The following is a 24605-nucleotide window of genomic DNA, read 5'->3' as shown; positions in this document are numbered from 1 at the left end:
AATAACTCATTTTGTGTAATTAACTGTTTCGTTCCTTGGCATTGTCGAAAATCACCAAATCGGTCCATTTACAGAGTTCCAGAAAAAACACCCAATTTTGGTGCGTTTCTAGGTTTCGGGCTAGCGGTTTCGCCCCCCGTGGCCAAAGTGCTCAACGGATCTGCGTCACCACGCATTCTTCACGTGATGGCCCCACAAATCCCCCCACCCCCCTCAAAAATAAAAAGTTTTTTTGTTTTACTTTTCGCGCCTTCGCAAAGGAAAAGGAGCGGAGCAACGAGCGGAAGCCACCTTATGCAGCCGCGTCACGCGACTCCAAGATGGCAGCGCCTATGCGACGGACGGTCAAAAGTTGCGGTGACGTCATGCCGCTGCGGTGGCGCTGCTGCTGGCGCTGCTGTTGGCGCGGCGCACGCGCAGTGCCTACACCTGTACACAACCTTGAAGCTGATAGTTTGAGATGCGGTCCCTCCACCTTCCTTCTGTTTCAATGTTTTTTTTTTTGTTGTTTTTTTTCAACCCTCGGGTTTTACCGCTCGGGTCTTACCGTTGTTAGCATCGTAAGAAACCACAGCTTCCCTTTTGAACCGCTGCCTTGAGACCTTGTGTCCTGCTCCATCCGTCACGTTAAAAGGCTTTAAAGGGAAGCTGAAGCACTTTTCAAGACATCTGAGTAAGGCGAATTCTCTTATCTTGGGCAGAAGTAAACGTAAGCCACATTTATTATGAGATATACGTGCAGCGATTGGCGCGCCGGGCACGCGGCGATCCTCTCTGGCGCCTGTCATCTGTCCGGAGAGTAGTGACGTTATTGCAGGCACCCCCTAGCCAGCAGGGTCATCTGACCCCACTCATGACGTCACCTTTGCTAGTTTTTCTCTCCGCTCCCGCGCTTTCGTACCGCCGACGCACCGCAACGGGCGGGTGTCGAAATTATAATTGGTTATTAAGACGCTCCTACTAATAAGATCGAAACACCCGCCGATTTTTCTTATAAACACCGGAAAATCCACAGCCTAATTATATTCATTCGGCTGGTACTGTGTGCCAGCTCATATCGTTGCCGACTGTATATTTAGAGCAATTCACCGACACCGTAAGTGGCATATAAGGCAGAGTCTCCTACTCATTTTAATATGGGACGTGGCATACATTTTATGGTTATTATGAGTTGATGATACTATGGGACGCACTGATGATGGTACACAACGCCAATCGCCGGTGCTGCCTGGTGCAAGTCGGCAAGTTAACCTAACTCCAATGTTTTTTCTGTTTTGTTTTTTCTTATGATGGCCGTCGAAACTGCGCCATCGTAGTTCCGTAGTTCCACGCTGTTGAAGCTGGCAGGCCGTACACGTATCCCTGTGGCACCCGCGACCCCCAGGAGGTGCCGTACAGCGATATCAGGGGCAGGGTCCGGAACGAGTCGGCGGGGAACAGGTCTCCGGAACCGCGGACTCTGGGCGCGCCGCTCTGATGGACAGGTCTGTGCGGGAGAGGAACCCTCTGGTCCGGTCGCAGTGTGGTCCGCAAAGTCCAGTCATGGGCTCCGGGCTTGGATCCTTGCCTCGGCAGCGTACCGGGCCGCTGCGCGTCACCCATGGAAGACACCCTTTTGCGATTTGCCCTGGCAATGCTCTGCGTCCGTTTCATTCCCTAGCAGGCGCCAGGCCCCGGTCGTTTGCGTTGAAGGTTTAAGCCGAGGTCACACCGCTAATACATCATACCAAAGACAGTCCACATACACTGTCTGAGGCGTTTTTCTTCCCTGTGCTGTCACTATAAAAAAGACTGTTGGCAGACAAATTCGAGGTATGCAGATATGAAGCGATTCGAACATTCTTGACGCGCGTCCGCAGACAGTTGTTTCATCATGTCTGCCGCGAACAGCGTGTCTTTTGTATGATGTATGGAACAGTGCGACTAAGGCTTTCTAAAAAGAGCGGCTATTACCCGTTCAGCACCCTTATTTCGAGTACCTTTTTTAGTCGTAAAATGGGGTGCTATATTGCAGGAAACAGCCTGGATTTTTGAAGGGTGTAGAAAAGGGTGCCACGACAAAAACAGGTGAACACCCTGCAGCACTGACATCCGCTTCCAACAGCTTTAGCAGGTGTTTTAGCGACTATGTTGAATAACTGGAGAGTTTTCAAAGATAGTTTTCGCCGTCCCGCAACGCTCTCCGCAACCCGACTTCTTTGTTGCGGAGGGCTTAGCGGAGTGGGGAAACACGGTCTACGAAAACTGCCTACTATTGCTACGCTACGCTAACCGACCATTTGTCCATTAACAGTTTCGACTTGCGTGTTTACCTTGGTCACAGCGGACGGACTGCGGCTGCTGTCGCTTGCGATCCCGCTGTCTCCACTGTTCTCCCTTACGATACTGAAAAGAGGTTTGGTCTTCGGATAAAAAGAAGCCGGATGATCATTCGCACGGCTGGCGTACCTTGTTTTGGAGGGAATTTCTGCATTGGAGGACAGCCACCGCTCAGGACTGCTGGAGCCACTCACCGACGACGAGTCCATCAAGATTCCGCTGTCGAGGCTTTCGTCCGCGAGCCTCTTCGCGGACCTCGCTTTCTCAGTTAGGCGTACGAGACTGGTCCGCTCAGAAGACAGCACACAGTTCTTACGAGCCTCCGACCGTTGGATACTCGCATGATCGGACAGGGACGCTGTCCTGTTGCCTTTGGGACTGGTTCCTCTGTGATCGAACTCATTGACGGGCCGTTTGCACACGTTCACTGAGCATTTCGATTGGACGTCGGCAGACTGCCTTCCATTGTGGTTGCAGCAGCAACGGCAGCGATGCTCTTGTTGAAATGCGGGACCACGAGCCAGTATCTTCATCAGGTCCAGAAGCTCCCACAACAAAGACTGGGGCGAAGGTTCCGGTGGGCAGCTTCGGCTGTAAACGACCATTTCGTGACCGGAATCCGTCTGCGTGCACGTGGTTCTCGATGACAGACTAAGGGGCGAGCCACTGGAGAGCGTCGGGTCATCGTCGTCGGACAAAGAAGGCCTGAGACGCCGAGCCATGCCTTGTTTAGCGCTGCTCTCGGAACAGCACCTGCGTACCGAATGACCGCCAGGGCGCTCCAGTGACTCCTGCGCCTCGTCGTGTCGCAGCAACACGAGGCACTCGTCCAGGGTCACCGAGTCCAGAGAGAGCGTCCTCGGCGTGTCCGGATCTCTTGGAACATGGACTGCCAATGCCTCCAGGCTGTCCTTCGAATAACCAATCTGTCTACGTTTCGGCGAACGTTGCAGCCCGTGATTACTCGCGCTGTGGTGGTGGTCAATGCCTTCCCCGATGTCCTTTGACCGCAAACGTTCGTCCGTGACCGCCGAATCTGGTGCCGGCAGCAGTGGCGTACTTCTGACGCTGGCGACCGAGCTGCTTCGTGGCTGTTCTTGGGGGTTGGAGCACAGTGATATGTTGAGAGAGTCTGGTTCCAAGCGCACGAGACTGATGTCGCTTTCGAGGAAATTATCGTCCGGAAGCAGAGAGATCTCCGACATCCTCCAGTCGATCTCCGAAGAGCTGTCCAGATGAGGCTTTCTGGTACGGTGGGCCCGCGCGAGTGCGCCGCATGACCTTGAGGTCGGGAGTTGGCCGGCTTGGCCACTGGCAGACGCGATTCGTGGCACGGAGCCGAACGACCGGTAGCGCTCCAGCCTCCGACCGTAGTCGGGTTCCCACAGCGAGCCCAGGGAGCTGCACGAACTGCTGTTGATGCTGCCCAGCGACGGAGATTCTGTAACCGAATCCAGCCTCTCCAGCCGCTGGTTGAGATGCTGGTCTCCCCCTGTCGTCGGGGCCTTGCTTCTCCACCCCGGCACGGTCTGTCTTCCTGTTGCTGGGATGCTTTTAGGCAATCCCGAGGTATCCGACCACGATGTCTTCTTGAAGCCATCCGGAGGCGTCATGACGGACGTAAATCTTAGGCCTATGCCTATGTTACACTAATGCACTTTCAGATCTTGGCTCCGGTTCTGTCTTGCAGCTGCAGTGCCGGGTCGCGCAGGACCCACGCCGTTTGCACCTTCACGCTGCTGCAATTGAGGAAACAAAAAACAAAGTCAATATTAAAAACAAAATAAATTAAAGGAATTGTGTTTTCAACAAAGCGATTATTGTACGCAGTAGACTTCGGAGACGCTAAAAATCTGATTTCTTTTTTTCTCTACAGGTTTGAGGCTTCTTTTCATACACTGTTCCAGCGCTCATTGCAAAAATGCCGAGTGTCGATGTGGACGCATGCGCGGCATCTATTGTTTCCCAGACGAGGACTACTGCGCACGTCACAGAACGGCTTCCACAGCCCCGCAGTCTAAGCAGACAAAGATGGCAGCGCGCAGAAACCTATTGTTGTAATGGTAATTCAGTTATATCTGCTCGCATTAATTTGCATCAAAAAGTATACACGCGTGAAACGTGCATGCATTATTCGTGCTAAACACAACGCACCTTTTTTTTTTTTTTTTTTTTGGGGGGGGGGGGGGGGGGGGCGAATTTAGTTTTGAAAAATTTATAGTTTCACCCGGGTGAGGCGTCAGTCAGGTATGGCCCATGAACGTTGCGCGTAACGCACTACCATAGAGCACTTCTGGGAGGAGAAGGCGCTGTTGTGACAGCGAAAACTTGTTTTGCTGCAGTGCAGTTAATTCGGGAAAGTTTTCACGAGACGCCCCAGTGCGAACTGCAAAATTTGGGCAACGCAAAGAATGCTCGCACTGAAGATATTTGTTTCTAATAAACATTGCAGACGCGGCCGTCGCCCGTTTCAGCTTACCACACACGAGCCTATTTTAGCTCCACATAAAGGCGAGTAAAAACGCAAGAAAGTTCTCGAACATGCGACCGTGTTTAGCAACGGCACAACTCCTGGCTGACTGCCACGCCTGTTCGAAAAAAGAGTTCACTCGAAAAATGAGCTTTTTTAGCCCCCCTTTCCTTGCCCGATATATTTCGTAGCGGAGGTGTATTCCACTCAACAGCTTCACTAAGGCTCCGCTATTGTTGATATTCTCATCGTATTCAAGTATCGAAAGCGAATCAGTCATAAGTTATAACACAGACCAATCTGAGTCAAGTATTCAAATCATATGGCCCCAGAATGGGGCGGATAAAATGTCTTTAAATTCCTCGATCACATTGGGAACTTATTCACCCGATCTCTCATATCTTCCACGCGTGCGCCCGTGTTAGGACGTGGGACTATTTTGAGCACTTGGTTTTTAAGCGCATGGCCATGCTCTTCGTTCCTTTTTCGATTGCTTGTTCTTGGTGAGCTCAGATCAGTCACAAACCAAGATTCTTATGAGACCGGTACAATTTAGAACTTTAATAATCTGTATTTTATGAACGCCCTCTTTGGTTTTGCACTTTCAATCCTGTTAATCATTTTTATCGCGAATGTTTCAACTTTGCGTTTTTGTTCCGACACACGTCGCTGTTTTGTGAAGCGACGCTTGATTAGTTCTGGACCATTACGTAAATGCCTACTCTCGTTGTTAATCATGTCGTATTACACCTCAGACTGCGGTGGAAGAAATCGGAAGAACTATCAGTAGAAGGAACAGACACAGAGAACGTCTCAAACTCAGCTAACTGGTTTATTTCTCAAACAGCCCACACATGAGACGAGGACTCATGTCCTCGTCTCATGTGTGGGTTGTTTTGTATCTTTTGCGCGTGTTCCATCCGGTTCGAAATGTCTGCAACAAAGGAGTTTATCTGTAGAGTGTGGTGGGGAAAAAGTTCCGTGGGTACTTAAAGGCTGTTTAAGAAATAAACCAGTTAGCTGAGTTTGAGACGTTCTCTGTGTCTGTTCCTTCTACTGAAAGTTCTTCCGATTTCTTCCACCGCAGTCTCAGGTGTAATACGACATGGTTAGCTACCACCAGCTCGCCTGCACACTCAACGTCTTTTCACTCTCGTTTTTTTTTTTTATTTATTTTTTTTTTTTTTTTGCGAATTCAGCTGTTTTGAGCAGCAACCCGTTTAACATATCGAGGTCAGCTTTGCATGATCTCTATGGTAAAGCGACGCTTACTCAATTCGCGTTTAGCGATTTTTTTTTTTTTTTTCGTTAGAAATGTTGTTTTGTGAGACCCGTCTTGGTTAATCTATATCCTTTTTTTCCCCGCTTTTGTAAAGGCACAGCCAGCAGTGCCAGATTAAGGCATTTTTGGGCCCTGGGAGGCTGTTGTGAGGCCCCTACTGATGATAATAAAAATGACCATGGTAACGAAGATGGTGGTGGAGGTGACGGCGACGATCCCGAGATGTATATTTCACCATCTTATGAAGTCTAGACAGTTTTCATTTTATCATTTTTTCGAGCCTTTTCTTATTCGCAGATTCAAGGGAATTCAAGTTTTTCTTGTTGGCAATGAGGCGGAATGATGTTAATTAGAGAATGCTTTACAAATAATTAACCGCTCTAGCACTTTATAGTGTAATCTTTAGGTACCAAACTCAAATCAATAAAATATCGGGGAAAATATTCAGATGTTTCATTCACATGCAGCAGCTTTATAAAGAAAACTAAAGAGCCTCTCTTTTCTGGATGATTGGAAGTTGCCTAACTACCCCTTTATATAAATAATTACTGACGTGAACAATGAAAGCAGCAACACAGGCAAGAAAGAAATTTCGGTGGTTGAGTAAGTCTTTATGTAATTAAGCCAGTTTGTCCACGCTCTGCTAATATTTGAGCCATCGTATCAGAAGCAAACACAGACTTCTACACCCAAACAATAAGAGGAACTGCATGCGATTCTAATACAGGGTGTCACAAAAGAAAATTTACACGGTCTTTTTTACCGCAAAAATAAACTAGGCATCGCCGAACGCTCATTCTCCGCCCGAAGGTAGCGCTAGAGGTCGCAACCAGATGCTAAAGTTTCAGCCCGATCCGATAAATTAATCAAAAGTTATAGGTGATTTTCTGAAAAGTTCAATGGGAAAATGGCGGCCGACGGAGTTTTCAAACACATGGGGCTCTATGGCGCCAGAAACCGAAAACGGGCTAAAATGGGCTCCATTTTCCCATTGAAATTTTCAGAAAATCATTTATAACTTTTGATTAAGTTATCGGATCGGGCTGAAACTTTGGCATCTGGTTGTGACCTCTAGCGCTATCTTCGGGCGGAGAATGAGCGTTCGGCGATGCCTAGTTTATTTTTGCGGTAAAAAAGACCGTGTAATTTTTCTTTTGTGACACCCCGTACATCAACCACTGTCGGTCGAGCCCATTTACGCAGAAAAACTTTCTTATAAAAAAAAATCCAGATTTTTTTTTTACAGGTTGTGTATTTGAAGGGTAAAAATATTTCGATCAGTTTTACTAGCAATATTGTTCCTTCTAAATGGAGTAATTTAAACCTTAGCGGCCATTTGGAGGTGTGACACAAAGTTGAAGAATATGAGGTCATACATCATAGGTTGGTGAAATTATTGCAGTACTCGTATTAGTCGGAGGGAGGAAGAGTATTCACTCGCACTGGCAGAACCGACACCGACTCCTGAGCAGTTCCTTGATTGTTTATCGAAAAGTGTTGTGGGGAGTCTCAAGAACCGGGTCCTTTAAACGCCCGTTGGTGGTTATAGATTCGGGGGTTCGGAATGTTTTCCAACATATTTTTGCTTGTTTTAAACGTGTTGTTCTGGAGTAAACTCCACATGAATCTCGCTAAGACGTAGAAAAACATGTCTACCTTGTGTGCTTGCTGCTCGAGTAGCGACGCACCATTGCGCATTAAACACGCCAAGGAGGCCCCAGTACATGAAAGGGCTACACGTCCGTCTCTCCATCGAACATCAATTAGGAGAGACTTCAACGGGGCCGCCAACGTCGACGGCTTTGCCCCCTCCTTGACAAGAGGCATGGGAGGCCGCGTTACATTTTGTTGCTTTGGCACGCGCTCAAAAACGCCAGTTTGTCTAAAGACGGGGACCATGACATCCCCACCTCCCCCTTTAAAAAAAAAGAAAAAAAAAAAGAAAAGAAAAGGGGGAAGGAAACGAGAAGGCTAATGCGCCAACGACCATTTTGAGTGTTCCTTCTGAGTTTGACTTGAGGTGTCCTAAGTGGAAAACTACTCACATGTTTCAAATTTCCAGCCTGACAGCCAACGTAAAGATTGGTTGGTACATCCGCGTCAGCTGCGTTCGGAGTAACCGACACGACAGCAACGAAAAATCCAAGAGGAACGGGCTTCGTATACACATTACAAAAAGCAGTTACGAAATTAGAAAGTTAAAGTCCTTAGATAAAAGGCACATTTCACGCTTCTTACAAGTATACCGTCATTCTTTGACGCGCCAACCGCGCAGCAGAATAGGCTGAAAGACGATTTTTTTTTTCTCGCGGAATTTGCTTTATCGTGCGGTTTAATTGTCGTTACTGTAGGAAATACAGATTCCCCGTATTCTTCTCGGTTTGGGGTTGGTCCGTCCCAAACCACGTGACCCACCCGTGTACATTTTTCACGCGTGCCCACTAGAAATGTATGCTCGTCCATCTCCACTCAGAACATGCGCTTTCGACCAATCGTGGGGACCTATTCAACGAATGACAGAAGCACAAAACACACTGTCTCGAATACGCAATATCTGCGCGAGGACATGGAAGCCAAAACGTCAGGCTTGTCGATCCTTTTACAGATTGTTTTTGCAAGCCGTTTGACGTGCTCCGTACTTCGCAGTGATTGGTCAACGCGTGATCTGTATAGAAACGTTTTTCATTATTAATTTTAGAGCCTATACACTGCAAAAAGTCTGCAAGTTCACTGGCCTGCAGAAGCCAGAGGCAGTCAATCACGGCGATGACGAAGCTCGGAATACGATTAGATCTGAAAAATGCGTTTGAAACGTCATGCTCATTATCCCTGTGCAATTTATTTTTGGTCCAATCGTACTATGAGCTCCGTCATTCGATGGGGGTCCTTGTATTATTGGTCGCCCTCATTGGCCGTCTCCTTGTTCTGCAAAAGAATTAACTCAGATTATATTCTATATCGTTGTTTCGATGACTTCGTTGTCTGTCTCTAAATCTTTCTTTCTTTTTTTTTTTTTTTATTAAAGAACGTTCTAGTGATTTTCCGTTCTTTGACTGTTTTCTTATCCCCACCATCTGTCCCGAGAATTCGCCTCGTCTTTTCATCCTCTCCCTCCGAGTTCGGGCCCGTGGCCCTGCCCCGAGGAACAAGATGCGCCGTCCCGCGAGCTCCGGTCGGAGCCCTGGGTGCAGCCGGGCGCAACCGGAGCCCCTCAGCATCTGGGCGCAGGGACCGGCGGACCGAAATAGCGGCCCCCTCAGACGTCACCGAGTGCGTAGGAACCGCTGGAGCCCCGCCAGGCTCGGGCTGCCGCTGCTGCCCCCCGGCGAGCCTCGTGCCAAGAGAGAACTCAGCACGCCTACGAATCACGCCTGCGTGCGCGGTTCGCGAGACATCCAAAAGCGCGGTTGCTGATACGATGTACGCATGTGGCAACCGCGGATGTGGTCAATGAAGGGAGCTAAGGAGTCCGTATACGACACACGCGATGCAACCGCGTCAAAAGGCTGGATGGCACACTCGCGACTGCTTACGGCCGAGCCTCTTCGTAAACAGTCACAAGAGGCTTAATTAAAGACCGGTTGTAGCAGAGTCAGTCGTAAACAAGTGCTGCAACATTTCGATCTGCATTTTCAGAAGCCCCTGCCTGTTTACTGTCCCGCGATGCACGTGGAACACCGCTTATGGGTCTTCCTTTTTAACGTGAAACGTTGTTTGGCTAGATGTTCGGCATTTCGTGAAGTCCAAAGTGAAGCCTGGATAAAAGCGTGGCCTCGAGGCTCGACACCGATTGGTTGAAGGGAGGGAAAGGAGGAGTGAGGTGCTCGACGCAGATTGGTTAATGTGACCAGAAAGGGGTAGGCGAGGAGGAGCTCGACCGTGTCGTGCACACTGAGGGAGAGGAGCTCGAGAGTATGGAAGGCCCTGGAAGATCACTAGATGTATCAGTCCGATTAGCGGTAGTATCGATTCATTCTAGGGACAACTATCGAGTGTACACATGGTACACGTTAAACTATACCTGATGAAAAGCGCCGTGAACGTAGGCGTCTGTAAACTCAGAGCATCGGTAAACGTTTGTGATGCTAGAACATTTAGCGTATGCAGCACAACTGCAATTTGCCATACATTTTTCGGTTGAACCTGTTGAACCCCTTTCTACTCGTTGTCAGATCAAGAGAAAAATCAAGTTTTGCGTATTCTTCACACGCCGCGCGAAGTTTCTTGCAAGATTTGGTTGTCAGGGAACGAAACGATCGATTATTTTGGCGTTTAGAACGTGTACGTCTTGATGACATAACATATCGCTAATTTGAAATGAACTTACATAAATGTTACCATCCGCAATGAGTCGACTTTTTTTTTATTTTACGACGCGGTACAGTGGTCTATATGACCATGCGGGTAGTAGCAAAACAGCATCCATCCCTTTTTCCGCCGACACCGTATCTATTGGGTCGCCTTTCTCGTTGGTTTAACTGATGGTGAATTCCACTCGTAGATCTGGAGCGCTTTCCAAAATCCGCGAGGGAGGCAAAATTCCGCTCCGTGGGACCCGCTCCGTATCGACGAGGGGAAGATAAACTTGCATTTTTGGAGCGACCTCCCCCACACCCCTCCCCACCCCTTCTCCTTCCGCCGTTCAAAATGGCCGCTGCTCGAACTTAACCAGCCCACCAACGCCTCAGCCGGCTGATCTTTCCGACGACCAGTGACGACTGTCACTGCTTAGCTGCAGAAGTAACACGCGACACAGGCCGGGCGGAATTATACGTACCACGGCGCCCATGTCACAAATAGCGAAGACGTCCGCGTTCGGCACCGTCACATACCTTTCGGCCACCTCGAAGCGGCGGGGCGGACAGCGATTGCCAGCGGTGGAGTTCAAATTGCTAGTACGACTTTAATAAACACAGAGGTAACAAACCATCACTTGCGCGGTCGTTGCCTAACCACATCTTGCTTTATTTCACGGGAAAACGCCGATGGAATGCAGTGTAAAAAGGTAAACAATCACTGGCTACAGAATGAATAGGCCTAACCTTGCGTCTGCCTCCGGCTTTTCTGTCGTTCTTTTTTTCGTTCTTCCTCGGTGATCACAGATGTCAACGCTTACGATTTGCCACGCTCCACATTCCCGGCTTTTTATCCCTGATCTACGCGAGGTAGAAGCGTTCGAGCCGTCACAGTCCAGAGTAAACAATCGACGCACCCGAACAGATCCAACTCCACCGACCGGCCCGCCGATCTCTCCAACCTCGCCGCGCATGCGCACCGCCGATTTAGACGGAAATCACGTGGGCCGCTCTGTCAATTTCCGGAGAGATCTGTGAAATCCCGCAGAGCAAGTTCGGCGGAGTTTGGGGCGCTCCGTGGAGCGGGCGCTGCCAGAGATCTACGAGCGGAAGATGACCAACTTGAGCCAGATCTGCGAGCGGAATATGCGCGCTCCAAATGGAGCGCTTTTGGAGCGCTCGAGATCTGCGAGTGGAATTCACCATGAATAAAGGAAGGCCCATGATTGATACCCATGAGAGGATTTCCTACTCTCTGGGCGCTGTTAGATTTACTTATCGATAATGTCGGCATCGAAGGCCGTCGGGAGAGGTTGAAAAATATTGATACAGTTGCACCAAACTTACTGATGAACACAACAGATTCTGGGGGAATTGTTTTGATTCCCGAAACTGATCATATAGCTGCTTTCTGCGCCAAAAAGACGGAAAGCATCGGAACTACGTGCAACAGACGCGTGCTATTACACAAGACGGAAGACAAGAAGAAGCTGGAGGCATCATACTCGACGAGATGTGCTCTTCGTATACACCACAAAAACCGAGAACTTGCTGGGTTAAACACAAGCCTTCGGGACTTCGAAAATTGCTCTTCTTTACTTTCACGTTTTTTTTTTTTTTTTTTTTTTTATTTGACCTTAGGTTGCAATTTCTTCGTGTTTATCGGTGAAGAACAAAATCACTGACGCAACTTCGAAGAACATGCAAAGAGCTCAAACACCCTCGTGCGCTCCAGGTGTTTGTTTTGAACAGCTCATTGAAGGCTCTGAAACACCCCCAAAAAGATTTTTTTTTTTACGAAGCGTCAGAGTGATTTCGAGAGACCACCCAATACACCGATCTCACCAGCCAGTTTGACTGTACGCCACCGCTCCCGCAATGCATCGAGGAAACTTTAGTCTTTCTGCGCATGTGTCAACCTCGCTGGAGCTCTGCGCGTGTGGAGCATCAGATGGCACGAGCCCTCCCATGCACGGCCGTCTGCTCCCTGTCAACTTATGGCGGCGCCACGCATGCGCCGAACCCTTAGTGAGATCAGTTTATAGGGAGTGTTCACTGGACGCCATATTTGTGGGTGCTGTTTAGAGCGCATGCTCAGGACGAGCTCACATCAATAGGCTGCTAAGACCGGCACCCTTGATGGTGCAGAACGCACGTTGCAAAAGAACTGTGAAAGCTCGCCATCAGCACGCGCTCAGCATTCGCGCACACAGCTATGGCCGCCAATGAATACTCCCTATTGATGTTTCGCTTCAGTGTCGTGACTCCTGCTTGGAAAAACGAACAAGGTCAAAGCGAACCCAGGGATCAGTGCTGAGAAATGCGCAATGTATACACCGGGCGTAATGTATACACTACTTTCAAAGTAAAGACAAGTGCTTTTTAACACAATCTTTCATTATGCCTCTTCATTGCCTTATGTTACGGTGTTAAAAAAAATAGTATGCACTGCTTCAGAACTTTTCGGTGGTGCATCAGTTATTTTCATAACTGGTGGTGAATCTTGGATAAGGTCGAATGGCCAGACTTGTGTTTTACTCTCACTGACAAACTATTTAACGCAATCAACTTATAATGCACTTATTTGTTGAGAAACAATAATATTGTTATTCAAATTTAACGAGACCATATTTCGAGAATGTACTTTGAAGTCAGGAGTTGTACTTGCTTTACAAAGTACCAGAAAAAATACTTTAAGTACAAGAACACACTCAGAGAACGTACTTTAAGTAAAGCACAAGTTTTCTAAACATACTTCGAGTAGTACGCTAACTATACAATGTACTTAATGTACTTACTTCGCAACACTGCTTTTTTTTTCACTTTTTTAAACACTTCTGTCTTTGATAAGAGGGCCGAGGGCTAGTCAAGCTGTTTATAAAGAGCTTTTTTCCTAGGCCTCCTCCATCAATAATGTACGGTATTGTTGATGGAAAATGAACGATTATTAATATATACCTAAAAAAAAAAGGGGGGGGGGGGGGAAGGAAAGGAGAAACACAACGAAGTTTTTCCTCCGAGACAGGGGAAAAGGAAGGGACAATACAACGAAGACTTCGTTGTGTTTGTCCTTTAAAATTTTCTGTCTCTTTTTCTTTTTTTTAAGTATGAACGTTTATTAGCTAGCCGCGCCAAACCTTATACCCGATTATCATTATTATTATTATTATTATTATTATTATTATTATTATTATTATTATTAAATCATCTCAAGTGTACGAGGAAGAGAGCTCCGAGCAGCCAATTAATTCTCAACCAACAGAGAGAGAGAAAAAAAAAACTAAATATATATATATTTTTTTTTTATCTTGATAACTATGTTTTTGTTACAAAATAAATCAATCTAGGCACGCATATTTCGTCAGAAGAACGCTTCGGGTTACCAAATGCTCGCAGAAAGTGTGGAGAACCGAAGATGTGTACGACTCGGTCCGAAGACATTCAAAGAACACGCTTTCGACACGGGGCGCATGTGGCTTTCGAGAGATGTCACACGTCGCGTGATGAAAGTGTAGTCGCACGCGGAAGAGCGAATGTAGGCGACTTTTGACTGTCGCTGTTTGGGACGGTCGTGACGCGACCCTTTGGCATGGCCAGCAAGATACACCCGGTCTATATTTGCGTTCAGGGAAAGTGCTTCACTGAAAAATTCACTGTCATCCCTTAGGTTATCTTTTTATATTTCATTTTATTGTCTTGGCAGATAAGTCGATTTCCTTCGCTCACGCCATTCGCGTGTTCGAAAGTTGCCCACGGTTGGAAACTGGCTCGTAAGCCCAAGAGATCTTAGGTCCGGCCCCTGACCCTGTCCGTCTCAGTTTGGGAGCATCCCGGAGGGCGGGCAGAAACTGTGGGAGAGGAGGAGGAGACGAGAGGGACGTCAGAACGCCGAGCTCTGATTGGATAGATTAGTGGGTAGACCTAAAACTATAGCTGCCTTTGTCTCCACTGCTCTCGTCGAACGCGTGCGAATGCGAAAGCCAAACGCTGGACGCTTACGTTCCACGTTCTAGCTCGTTCGACGAGCGCAGTGGAGACAAAGGAGAACCGAAAGCAGATGAACCTCTTGCTATCGGTGCAGCGTACGTGGAACGCGGCTTCGCCCGGCGTGTTTACCGTTCTGTCCCGCCGAATCGAAAGTGGCCCCCCAACTGATAACAAAGTGTGTCACAGGAGCCAGCGTCACGCTGTCTGATGTGGCGCGATCCTGGAGGTTGGTCCTAGAAATGCCGGCGAAAAAGTGCGAGTGAACGAGGCAGCATGCCGTACCGCGGCGTCCGAATTGAGCTGCTGATCGGCCCCCGTAAACTGTCAAGATCGACCTGCAGCAGAACAGGCGTCGGCTGGATGCCTCCACTTACGTCGTTCTGTCATCGCAAAGATCGCAACAGGCAACCGCACGACGCTTCTATAACGTCATCGGTGGAAATCGGAAGACCACTCTTGATGACGCGGTAAACATCCCAGTCAAAGATGATCGCTCCATGCACCATACTCGATCCATACACCGTCCTCGCGGTCAGAAATAGAGAAGAGATTGTTAGGAGATTTAAACTGGCATCTTCGCTCCACCACGCGGAGGCCCGCACCCGGCCAAGGGCTTTGACCCTGCCACTTCGGGGGTTTCCGTCCAATTAAGGGGCGGCTCTCTCTGAAGCGCGCCTCTGCGTTTCCGGCTGGGGTCGAGACGCGGCGACCTAAACAAGGGGGCCCCCTTCACGAGGGAGCGGGGGTGGCCCAACTCCGTTCGTCGGCGGGACCTCGAGGATTCTTTTTCCGGCAGCGCTCCACTCTATCAAAAAGTTCAGACCGAGATATATAGAACTCGCGCAGCCGTCGAGCGGAAGTTAGGCCTGAAACTGTCCGAACATCAGCGGTGCGTGTTGTATACCAACGCCACGGACCACAACACGTTGTTTACAAATACGTCAGTCGAGCGAAGTTAAGAGTTCGCGCACGCATGCGCAGCATTGATAAACACCTCAACAGTGTGGCGTTAGAGCCGCGTGTTGGACTGACGTCACTTGGTCAGACATAATGTGGGAAACGGGGCGCGAGAGGGCAGTAGCTTCCGCTGCGCTAACGAGGCGCCACCAGAAAAAAAAAGGACGGAGTGACGTCACGTGGTGCGAGCCATCCGCATAGGGAAAGCCCGACTTTCCTACGTCACGTAAACCGAGTACGGGAACATACGAGACACCAGTGCTATATATCGTCAGCGTTTGGCTGGAACTCGTGTTTAATCAGTGAGAAACGATGACGCAGCACTCGTGTATCTCATTTGTCCCCCGCACTGGCCCTCTGTAGTTGGCGTAGAAAAGTCAGCACTATGGCTTTCTGTCTACTGCGCCGGATAAATTGCTCATTACAGCTGAGGCACCAGACGCCCATTGGGCCTGACTTCCGGCTGTATAAACATACAACACAATTTTCTCTATACTCGTATATTCACCTCAAGAACCATAGGGTGAAAAAAATATGCGGCTCCTCGCGGAATTTTACTATTTTTCCCCTTCCTCTGTTGAATTAATGAGGTGCATCCGGTGCATCTTAGATTGGCTATCATAGTGAATGACCCGAGACTGGGAATAGCTAAAATAACTGACCGTATCAAAACCCAGCTGTGCTTTGAGACGGTGCGTGTGCTTGCATATTTTATCTATTCCCAGTATCGGGTTTTTCATTATGGAGTTAATTCACCAGTTCGCCGTCGTGCTGGTCAGTTTCACCGCAAAGGCTAGCTATGGCTGCCTTTGTCTCTGCCCACTGCATCCTTCCGATCAGAGCGTCGTCTGCTCCTCGGCCTCCTCGGCGTTCGAACGCCAGATCTTGCGCACGAGGATCAGACGACGCTCGAAGACGATAATAGACTGGAAGGAAAACACCCTTCAAATTTCACGAAACATGAACTTCGATACTCGACAATCGAAAGGTACTGATTCGCCGGTGACCACTTCAAAGATTATTAAGGTTACAATACGACGCTTTTTCGTTGTTAATGTTTCGTGCGCGCGCAGCCCCCCCCCCCCCCCCCCCCCCCCCCCAAACCCACACACACGCACATACACATGCAGAGACACACACACGCACGCAATAATTTCTAAAAAATTTAAGACATTTATCTCTGAATAATACTCTGAATAATATCCATTGGTACAGGCAAAAAACACTCGACATTGTTTCTAAAATATCTGGTACAGCTGTTTACGTCGCTTTGCCGCACTGCACCGCGGCACTTCTTTTTTTTTTTTTTTTTTTTTAACACATTTTAACAATTTAAGGAGCGTGTTGTTTGAAATAAGGGTGCCGAAAGGGCGTAGCCATAAGTGAAACTTTAGCCTGTAGCTGGCATCCTGTGATTGGAAAGCATCCGCATGCATGTCATAGAACTCGTGTGCTGTTCTCATTATGATTAACATAACGTAAGCGAGGTAAACGGTGAATAGTCTAGGTGGGACTATTCTTGGAACTTCTTTTTTCAGATTTTTGGGAAAACAAGTCAATTCATAAAAGAAAAACCCTCGTCCAATGGCAGTTTTGTCAAAAATGTCATCTGATCGCCACGCCTACCACGATCTTCAACATTGCGTTTAGCTTCTCTTTGTGAACACGATCTTATTATATGATTGATTCTTGTGAACCGAAGTTTACGTGATGCGCCGAGATTGATGTCTTTTTTCAATCAAGTCTCACTTGAGCGGGTACGAGCATGAAAATATAAAGAGAAGGACAGTGCTGTGCTGCGGATTGCAAGCACCGCAGGTCCATCAAGAGACGGTAACGGGCCCGCGAGACAGATCTGTCCGCTAGGGGTGGCACGCAGTTGGTCGAACGACGTTTTATCGAACGCCGACTTTCATCGAAAGACACTTTAGCGGATGGTTGGCCGCCGCGAAGCTGTTGTAATGAGCCGCCGCAGACATGAAGCCGCCAAGCGCCGTGAACGCAGCGAGGGAGGTAGAATAAGCACGCGCCCCCGTCATTCGCTGAAACGTCGATTCACTCAAATGACCGCTGTTCACTAAAACGTAATTCGCTCACGTGATATGGACCCGACATGAATGATAACTCATGAAACCATGGCACACGAGTACAGACACGAAGGCACGCAATATGAGTATTTGAGGAAGTAGGGTTATTTGTCTCTTGAACGGATGTTTGTTAGCTGAACTCTGTTTATAGCTAAAGACGAACTAAGCAAGCAGGCGCGCTGTCTTAAGTCGCACGTATTGAAAGAGGAGGCGACGGACAAAGAAAGGGGCTTGTCCCTTTTTTCGTCCGTCTTCTCCGGTTTCAATAATGTGGGGGTTTGGGGCTGTTTATAGCGCTGCCATGTCAGCACCTTGGACGCCGCACAACACTCCGCACAAAGGGAACAAAATAAACGAAAGTCGATTGGTCGAGAGCCAACTCATCGAAGGACAAAAGATGAAGAAAACAAAGAGTGATAGAAAGTAGAGCTGGGCATTTTATCGATTAACCTGCCGATTAATCGTATAATACTTTAATCGGGATAAATTTTTTAAACCGATGAATCAATGAAATTTTGACAAACAGAAAAAAAGTAAAAATTTGATGCTTTCACTACACAGACGTGGACGAGCACACCAGTATGAAGGTCAACTTTAGGTGAAATTCTGACCTGAAGTAGATTCTAGGGGCGAGATTTGTAATTCCAAACAAGTGGAGAAGTTTACACGTGTACCGGCCACACGAACAACGTGCGACTGAAGTAATAATTTTGAGTGTTGATGTCTTTTGACTGATCTGAACTACACATCAGGGCTTATATTTAAAATCCAAAATTGTACATTGCTCCATTTATCGCAAATTCCACAAAGGAAAAAAAAAACATTTCTTTTACTTCTTTAAAATTATTATGCATGGGAATGAACGAAACAGATTAATCGATTAAAACCTACATCGACACCCTTTAATCGATTAATCTCTTAAAGGGTGTCGATTAGTCGGTTTAAAATTATTAATCGACGCCCAGCCCTAACAGCCTTTACCTCCAGGTTGTCCCTTTGGACGAATTCCTGCCTACAAACTGGCCCATTTTGTCAAGTTGGCTGTCAGCGAATTGCCTTTCGACGAGTCGACTTGATACCATTTCGCGGGAACTAAATGTTGCGAGATGAAAATATGGGAGGCCCAATTGTTTCACCGAGGCCCACGTGCCCCTTGGTCGGGAGATCCAGTCAACTCGTCAGAAGTCAATTCGACGAAGGTCAACTGGTCAAAGGCCATCTTGCCGAATAGGTGAACGGTTAATTTGCCGAAAGGAGAACTCGTCGAAAGGAACAACATATCCACGTTTTCGGTAACTGGTGCCATAGAGCTTCATGTACTCGAGAGCACTGTCGGCCGCCATTTTCTCATTAAAAAAAAAAAAAAAAAAAAAAGCTTTAAGAAAATCACTTATAACTTTTCAATACGGAAACTGTTGGTGCTGAAACCTTGGCGCCTGGTTCGCACCTCTAGGGCTATACACTGTGGGCGCAGAGAACGGGGTCAGCTGACGAAAGGAGAGAGGCGGCTGGTTGGTTCGGAGAAAACGCGGAGCTCCATCCGCCTTGTCATTTCACAATAAGAAAGCGGAAAACCCAAGGTCGGACTTCTCGGAAAACTCACATCAAGATTCCGTCCGTCTGTCCCACAGTGGTCCGTCTTCAAGCTTGTTACATTTTTGCCATCGTCGCGTTGGAAGCTCGTCACCCTGTGAAGCACACGCCCGTGAGCGTACGTGCATGGAACTGAAGTGTGCAAAAAGCCCCACGCTGCACCGCGCTGACTTTCGGTTGACATGTTTTTTATGCGTGCACCTGCTCGAGCCTCGAGCTAGCATTTTTTTTTATTTTTTTGTGCAGTACTCGTACATCGCACAGAGGGCATACGTGTGGGGGGCTAAAGCGTGAAACACATGTGAGCGAAAATCGCGTCGCAACGCTCTACGATTGCTCCGCCAGGAAGCGTAAGAGCAACCGTCGCTGACGCTATGACGGAACAGCAGGGCATCGGCGGTTTCTATGGTTACACCGCTTGGCGACGCGACGCGATTCTTGCTCACTTGCGTTTTACGCAAACACACGCGCTTTTGCTCGAGTGGTGACATATCAACCATTTTTTCGCTCAATCGTTTTTATCTCTTTCGAAGGACGTTTTCATTGTGAGACAGACATGTACCCTAGCCTACATACAATTGGCGTGAGGCGGGTAAAGCAATGAAAAATAACGTGCCTCTGTGAGCTCCCTGTTAGAATTGCAGACTTAAAATTGTTTCGGTTTTATCATCTTTATTCAATCTAGTAGTCTCGCAGCAGCCTTGAAGGTCGAAACTACAGCGCCATCTAGAGTAAAATGATATGCGAATAATTGACGAAAAAGAAAAAAAAAAAAAAAAGTGGGGCGCAAATACGGATAAGTGTTTTTCTTTTGCCGCTAATATTTTACGATAGGACAGCGTATTACTTTAGGCTATCGCATGCGCAGATATAATCGACATTTTATAGTGATCCATAGAGATTACGCGTCGAAGCCACTTTCGGACTTTTGTCTAGTGTTCCCCTCCTGGCAACAGATACTTGTAAGTTTACCTTAAAATTTGTTTTTATTTTATTTCAGATTTTTTTTTCATTTGGTCTTTTCAAGTATTTATATCTTAAAGAATAAATGTTTCAAGCAATTTTTGTATATCCCGTCAATAAACGGTTGCATAGACAATAAATGAAGAGGATAAAAAAAATGTAAAAAAAATTGCTAAAAAAACGGATTTATATTTACATAAGAAAAACACTGGCGAAACACAGCCACTGTAACACAGCCAAGGAAGCGGGCCTGAAAAGCTGCTGAGCGCGTGCTCATGGCGAGATTTCACAGTTCTTTTGCAATGCGCATTCCACACCATCAAGATCGCCGGTCTTAGAAACCTAATAATGTAAGCTCGTTCTGAGCATGCGCCCTGAACAGCACCCATATATATGGTGTCCCGTGAATACTCCCTATAAAATGATTGATAAATGCCACGTTGACCCGGATTCTTCAAACTCTGCTCGAGCTCCCGGGATCGTGACAAACTTGGTCTTCGATTAAAATCCGCAACATTCGTTCTTGTCGGTCAATCAAGACCAGTGTTTCTCGCGTCAGTAGTTTCCGAGGCCCTGACGACTCTGAATTTCTGCAAAACGGGCTGCCACAATGCCTACATCCCAATCGCGCGGTTGAAAAGCGTGGATACACGGCTTGTATTGACGTCACGTCAGCCGCCATTGCTCCCGTACCACGTTCCAGTGCCCGTACCTTCTGCGGCATAGATTTGGCACCATCGAATATGTTCTTCTCCTCAAGGCTTGCCAAGAACAAATTCGATTTTGCGAAACGTACGCTGCAGAAGGTACGGGCACAGGACAAATGGCGGCTGGTACGGCGCCATATGACGTCACGCACAGAGCGCGACACCGACGAGCGATTGGTCGCCTGCTTTCTTTAGCCGACCCGATGGAGCCAATCAAGGAGCGCTAATCGATCCTGCGCCTTTCTTGCGCCTGATTGGTTTAGTCGGTGATAGCGAACGCAGAAAGACGACCAGCGTCGTGACGATGCACTTTTTGCGCCGTTTCGTTGGCTCGCTTGAATGCTGCGCTCAACGTAGTACACTAGCTGCGTTCCATTTACCTGCTCCTTCTGCACCGGTGCAGAAAAGTCAACGAGGTATTGGGCCTTAGAGCGATAAACTGGCAGCCGAAAGTGACCCCCAATTGGCCGCCACCATGTTGCACATTTTTGACCACTAGACACGTGACCTTACAGTTTTACGTCTAGATTTTAACGAAATACCGCGCACAAATAATTGCTTATTGATCGTTAATAACAGTACCGACGAGATAAGTCATGTTCCGTTTGTTCTGAATCCAAATTGTGCTTTTACGAAAAAAAAAAAAAAAAAAAACTCGGGCTGCTTCGCAATGCCTCCGCTAGATGCCGTCAGCCGCAGTGCTCCTTCCACAAGCGTGATGCGCCGGTTTCAAATCCCTCCGCAGCCGAAAGAAGAGTTCACTGGAAACGCTCCTTGTTCCGCTTCAATGGATAGATATTGGCTACAGAAGATTTTTCACTCTAATCCAACACTTCGTCAAACATTATTCTTAGAACCATCTTACATTTCGCTACGAACTAATCACCATCTAAAAGTGCGCGTCCCCCCGTGTAACACCTCATCTTTCAATGCCTCCTTTCTCCCTCAGACCTCAATAGATTGGAATCGACTTCCTGCACCCATAGTCTCGATAACTGATGCTACTGATTTTAAAATTGCCATTACTAAGTTTTTTGATGTTCAATAACTTTTGTTTTATGTCTTGCCTTATCTATCGTTATACTCATATGTTTCCGTTAAAAAAAAAAAAAAAAAAAAAAAAAAAAAACCACTCCCTTCTGTAATGCCTTCGGGCCCTGAGAGAACAATAAATGAAATGAAATGAAACTTGTCCCTCCGATCCCACTTTTTAAAAAAAGCGACCTTTGTATTCATCGGAGGAGGCTATGCTCGTGGCTTCCAAATTGCTAAGTCAAAGTCGAAATATAAAGCAAATATGTGCAGAAAGGCAAGACCCTCCTCGCGCGTTGGCCGCGAAGTCACGGAAACGATGGGATGCTATTGGATGCGGAGGTGGCGGAGGGATATATGATTCCCTTTGAGGGGCATTTGCCGCTACCTTCTTGACTTGTAACCTACTATAGCCCCTCTACCTCGTTGAGAAATGTGTAGGTCGGTGTACTTCCGGTCGTATCTGCCTTACACTTTTCTGCACCGGTGCAGGAGGTTCAGGTAAATGGAAGGAAGCTACTATTCTTACGGCAAATAGCAAACCGCGATGGAGTTCTTATGAAAAAAAGTTTTTTTAACAAGCACACACAAAAAAACGAGTTGAGTAATAGGCCGATAATTACCACGAAAGTCAATGTTTTCAAAAAAAAAAAAAAAAAAAAACGACAACAACAACAACAGCAGACCGTTACACAAACGAACGAGTCGTAGCATGATGCCTTTTTGTCGTCCTGTACCACCACCACCACCCAGCCAAGCCTCACTGAAGTTTCCGAACTCGTGTTTGTTCCGGTTCGTTTACCGAGTAGACTGTTTTTTTCCGGTCATGGTCCCTAATCGAATGTCTAATCGAAGAGTGAACCGCCCGAGACCACCCTAGCTAGGACCAGCCAGCCGTCGTGGCTATCTGCAGAGACATCGTAAACCCGATCCGCCGACAGGATGGGAAGATAAACACGCGCGCACGCACACACGGCGTCTGTCTCTCGACTCCTTGTCTCACGACGAAGAGACCCATCTGTTCGCTATCGTATGACCTAAAAATGAATGTCTATATACTCGCCTCGTAGAGTGATCGGCGATGTCCACCTCAACTCCGCAATGGAGACGAGTTTGTCGTCTGCGGCGAGCGGTAATTGGCCGTTTCCACCACGGCCCACGCAGCGCAGCGAGCGATTCGCGCACGACGTCGGTCCAGATAAGCCCCAGCGTAACCGCACCCGTCGTCTGTCGCGCTCCTCCGGACGACCCTCTGTGGCGCTGCGGGGGCCCCGAGAGGGAGAGGGAACTCCCCGCCGCTGCTCCGCTCGACGCCAGGGGACCCCAGGCTCGATTGGCCCGAGGCCAGGCAGACGGACCGCCAGCCGCGCCGAAAGCGCGACCAAAAACAAGCACCACGCGAGGCTGCTGCGTGCGCCACGGCGCACATCGGCCCCGGCCCGCGCCCACAGCAAAGAGAGAGAGAGGGAGAGAGAGAGCCGCGAAACAACTCATTAAAAATGATGCCAGTTAATTGGCTGCGATTTGCGCAAAATGAGTATCTCCATACTCGTTGTCACATCAAGAAAAACACAAAAAAGATTTACCCATTACGCGTGCGCCTCGCGAAGTAGTTCTTACTACAAGCGTTGGAATTCGGCGTTTGAAACGTTTGTACGCCTCGATGAAATGAGACATGAAGCTAATCCAGTATATACCTACATATATTTTAATTCAACGCACGAAGGGGAAAAGTAGTAACGTCAGGCGTGGAGCCTCGGACCTCGGCTGTTTCTGGGTATAGTTACGTTTTCGGAGTAACTTTTATAACTCGGTTACACTGAACACGGTTCATCATAGGAGTATAGAAAGATATGCCTCAGGCAGTATTGCAGACTGTATTTTGTATGATGGTGTTAGCAGTTTCGCCGCGGCTTTACACATTTTTATAGGAGATTTAAATTTGAATAAACGTAGTGAATAAAAAAAAAAAAAAAAAAAAAAAAAAAACGCTGACTGTCTTTGTGATATCTCCGGTCGAGTTTCCGTCGTGGCGTATCATCCTGTGACCAATGCGTCGCTCTGACGAACGGGCCTGGGGCTACATTGCCTATGGGATTATGACCGATTTATGACGAATGAACCGTATTCCGGGTCCTTGCACGCTGTTTTGTCGAACGTGGTTTCTGAGTCATCATTGTGTGCGGATCTCGCCCGAAAGAGGAAACGCTCTGCTCGGAGAAAGACCTGCTTTGACGTCCACACTGACCTCGAGATAAGAAACCTACTGGGAGGATGGGGAAAGGCGAGTCATCCGCTTTGGCCCAGAAACTCGAGCCGAGCCGGTCTGCTCCCCGTTCCTATTAACATTTCTGCGTTCCATGAGCTTTATGTTTACTATTTTTGTATAGATTTCAAGTCTCGCTATTTGCTCAAATAATCGAATGACGCATTTTAAATCCGCATACGACTATCTTATAGATCACTACATAAAGGGAGCAATCGGCATCTATCCGCAAGGAGCCGTAACGATCAACGCGGCAAGGAAAGTACGATCGAGGCTTTATTTTGCACAACAAATCTACGGACCCTCTCTGTAGCCACGGGGTTGGCCAGAATCGCGATGGTATATTTTAGAAATACACTAGGCATATATATTTCCATATCGCGATACAATTTTTAAACTGTATTTTGTATTTATTCTATTATTATTTATTTACTATTTTCCAATACTGCTACCCGGACAGGGGTTCAGTGGGAGAGGAGGAAAACAAACAAAGATGGTTGATAAAACGAAACAAAATACATACAAAATACATATGTTTACGAAGAGCCGTTCAGTCGGTGCAGGAAACCTTCAATCGAGTTAGCATGAGTGATGCCGGTATAAAGGTTAAATAACACCAATCTGATATGGTTCGGGGGGGGGGGGGG

General features: G+C 47.6%; 1 protein-coding gene across 2 annotated transcripts; it reads right to left on the bottom strand.

Moving 5' to 3' along the window:
• Window positions 1–1101: 1101 nt before the first annotated feature.
• Window positions 1102–23038, bottom strand: LOC8028550. 2 transcript variants are annotated; one of them, XM_002399906.5, is made up of 4 exons: window positions 22756–23027; window positions 2449–4058; window positions 2313–2385; window positions 1102–1587 (listed from the first exon to the last, which is right to left on the bottom strand). In XM_002399906.5, the coding sequence occupies exons 2-4, from the start codon at window positions 3930–3932 to the stop codon at window positions 1285–1287; spliced, it is 1860 nt and encodes a 619-aa protein (XP_002399950.3). In that variant the 5' UTR covers window positions 3933–4058; window positions 22756–23027; the 3' UTR covers window positions 1102–1284. The 2 variants fall into 2 exon arrangements, with proteins under 2 accessions (XP_002399950.3, XP_040354890.1); XM_040498956.2 differs by having other exon boundaries at window positions 2313–4058; window positions 22756–23038.
• Window positions 23039–24605: the final 1567 nt, after the last annotated feature.

Source organism: Ixodes scapularis, unplaced genomic scaffold (genome assembly GCF_016920785.2).
Source record: "Ixodes scapularis isolate PalLabHiFi unplaced genomic scaffold, ASM1692078v2 PGA_scaffold1__304_contigs__length_218370807, whole genome shotgun sequence".
In the NCBI taxonomy this organism is placed as follows: domain Eukaryota; kingdom Metazoa; phylum Arthropoda; class Arachnida; order Ixodida; family Ixodidae; genus Ixodes; species Ixodes scapularis.
Note: the sequence above shows the minus strand (reverse complement) of the source record. Positions and strands in the feature narration are given on the sequence as shown.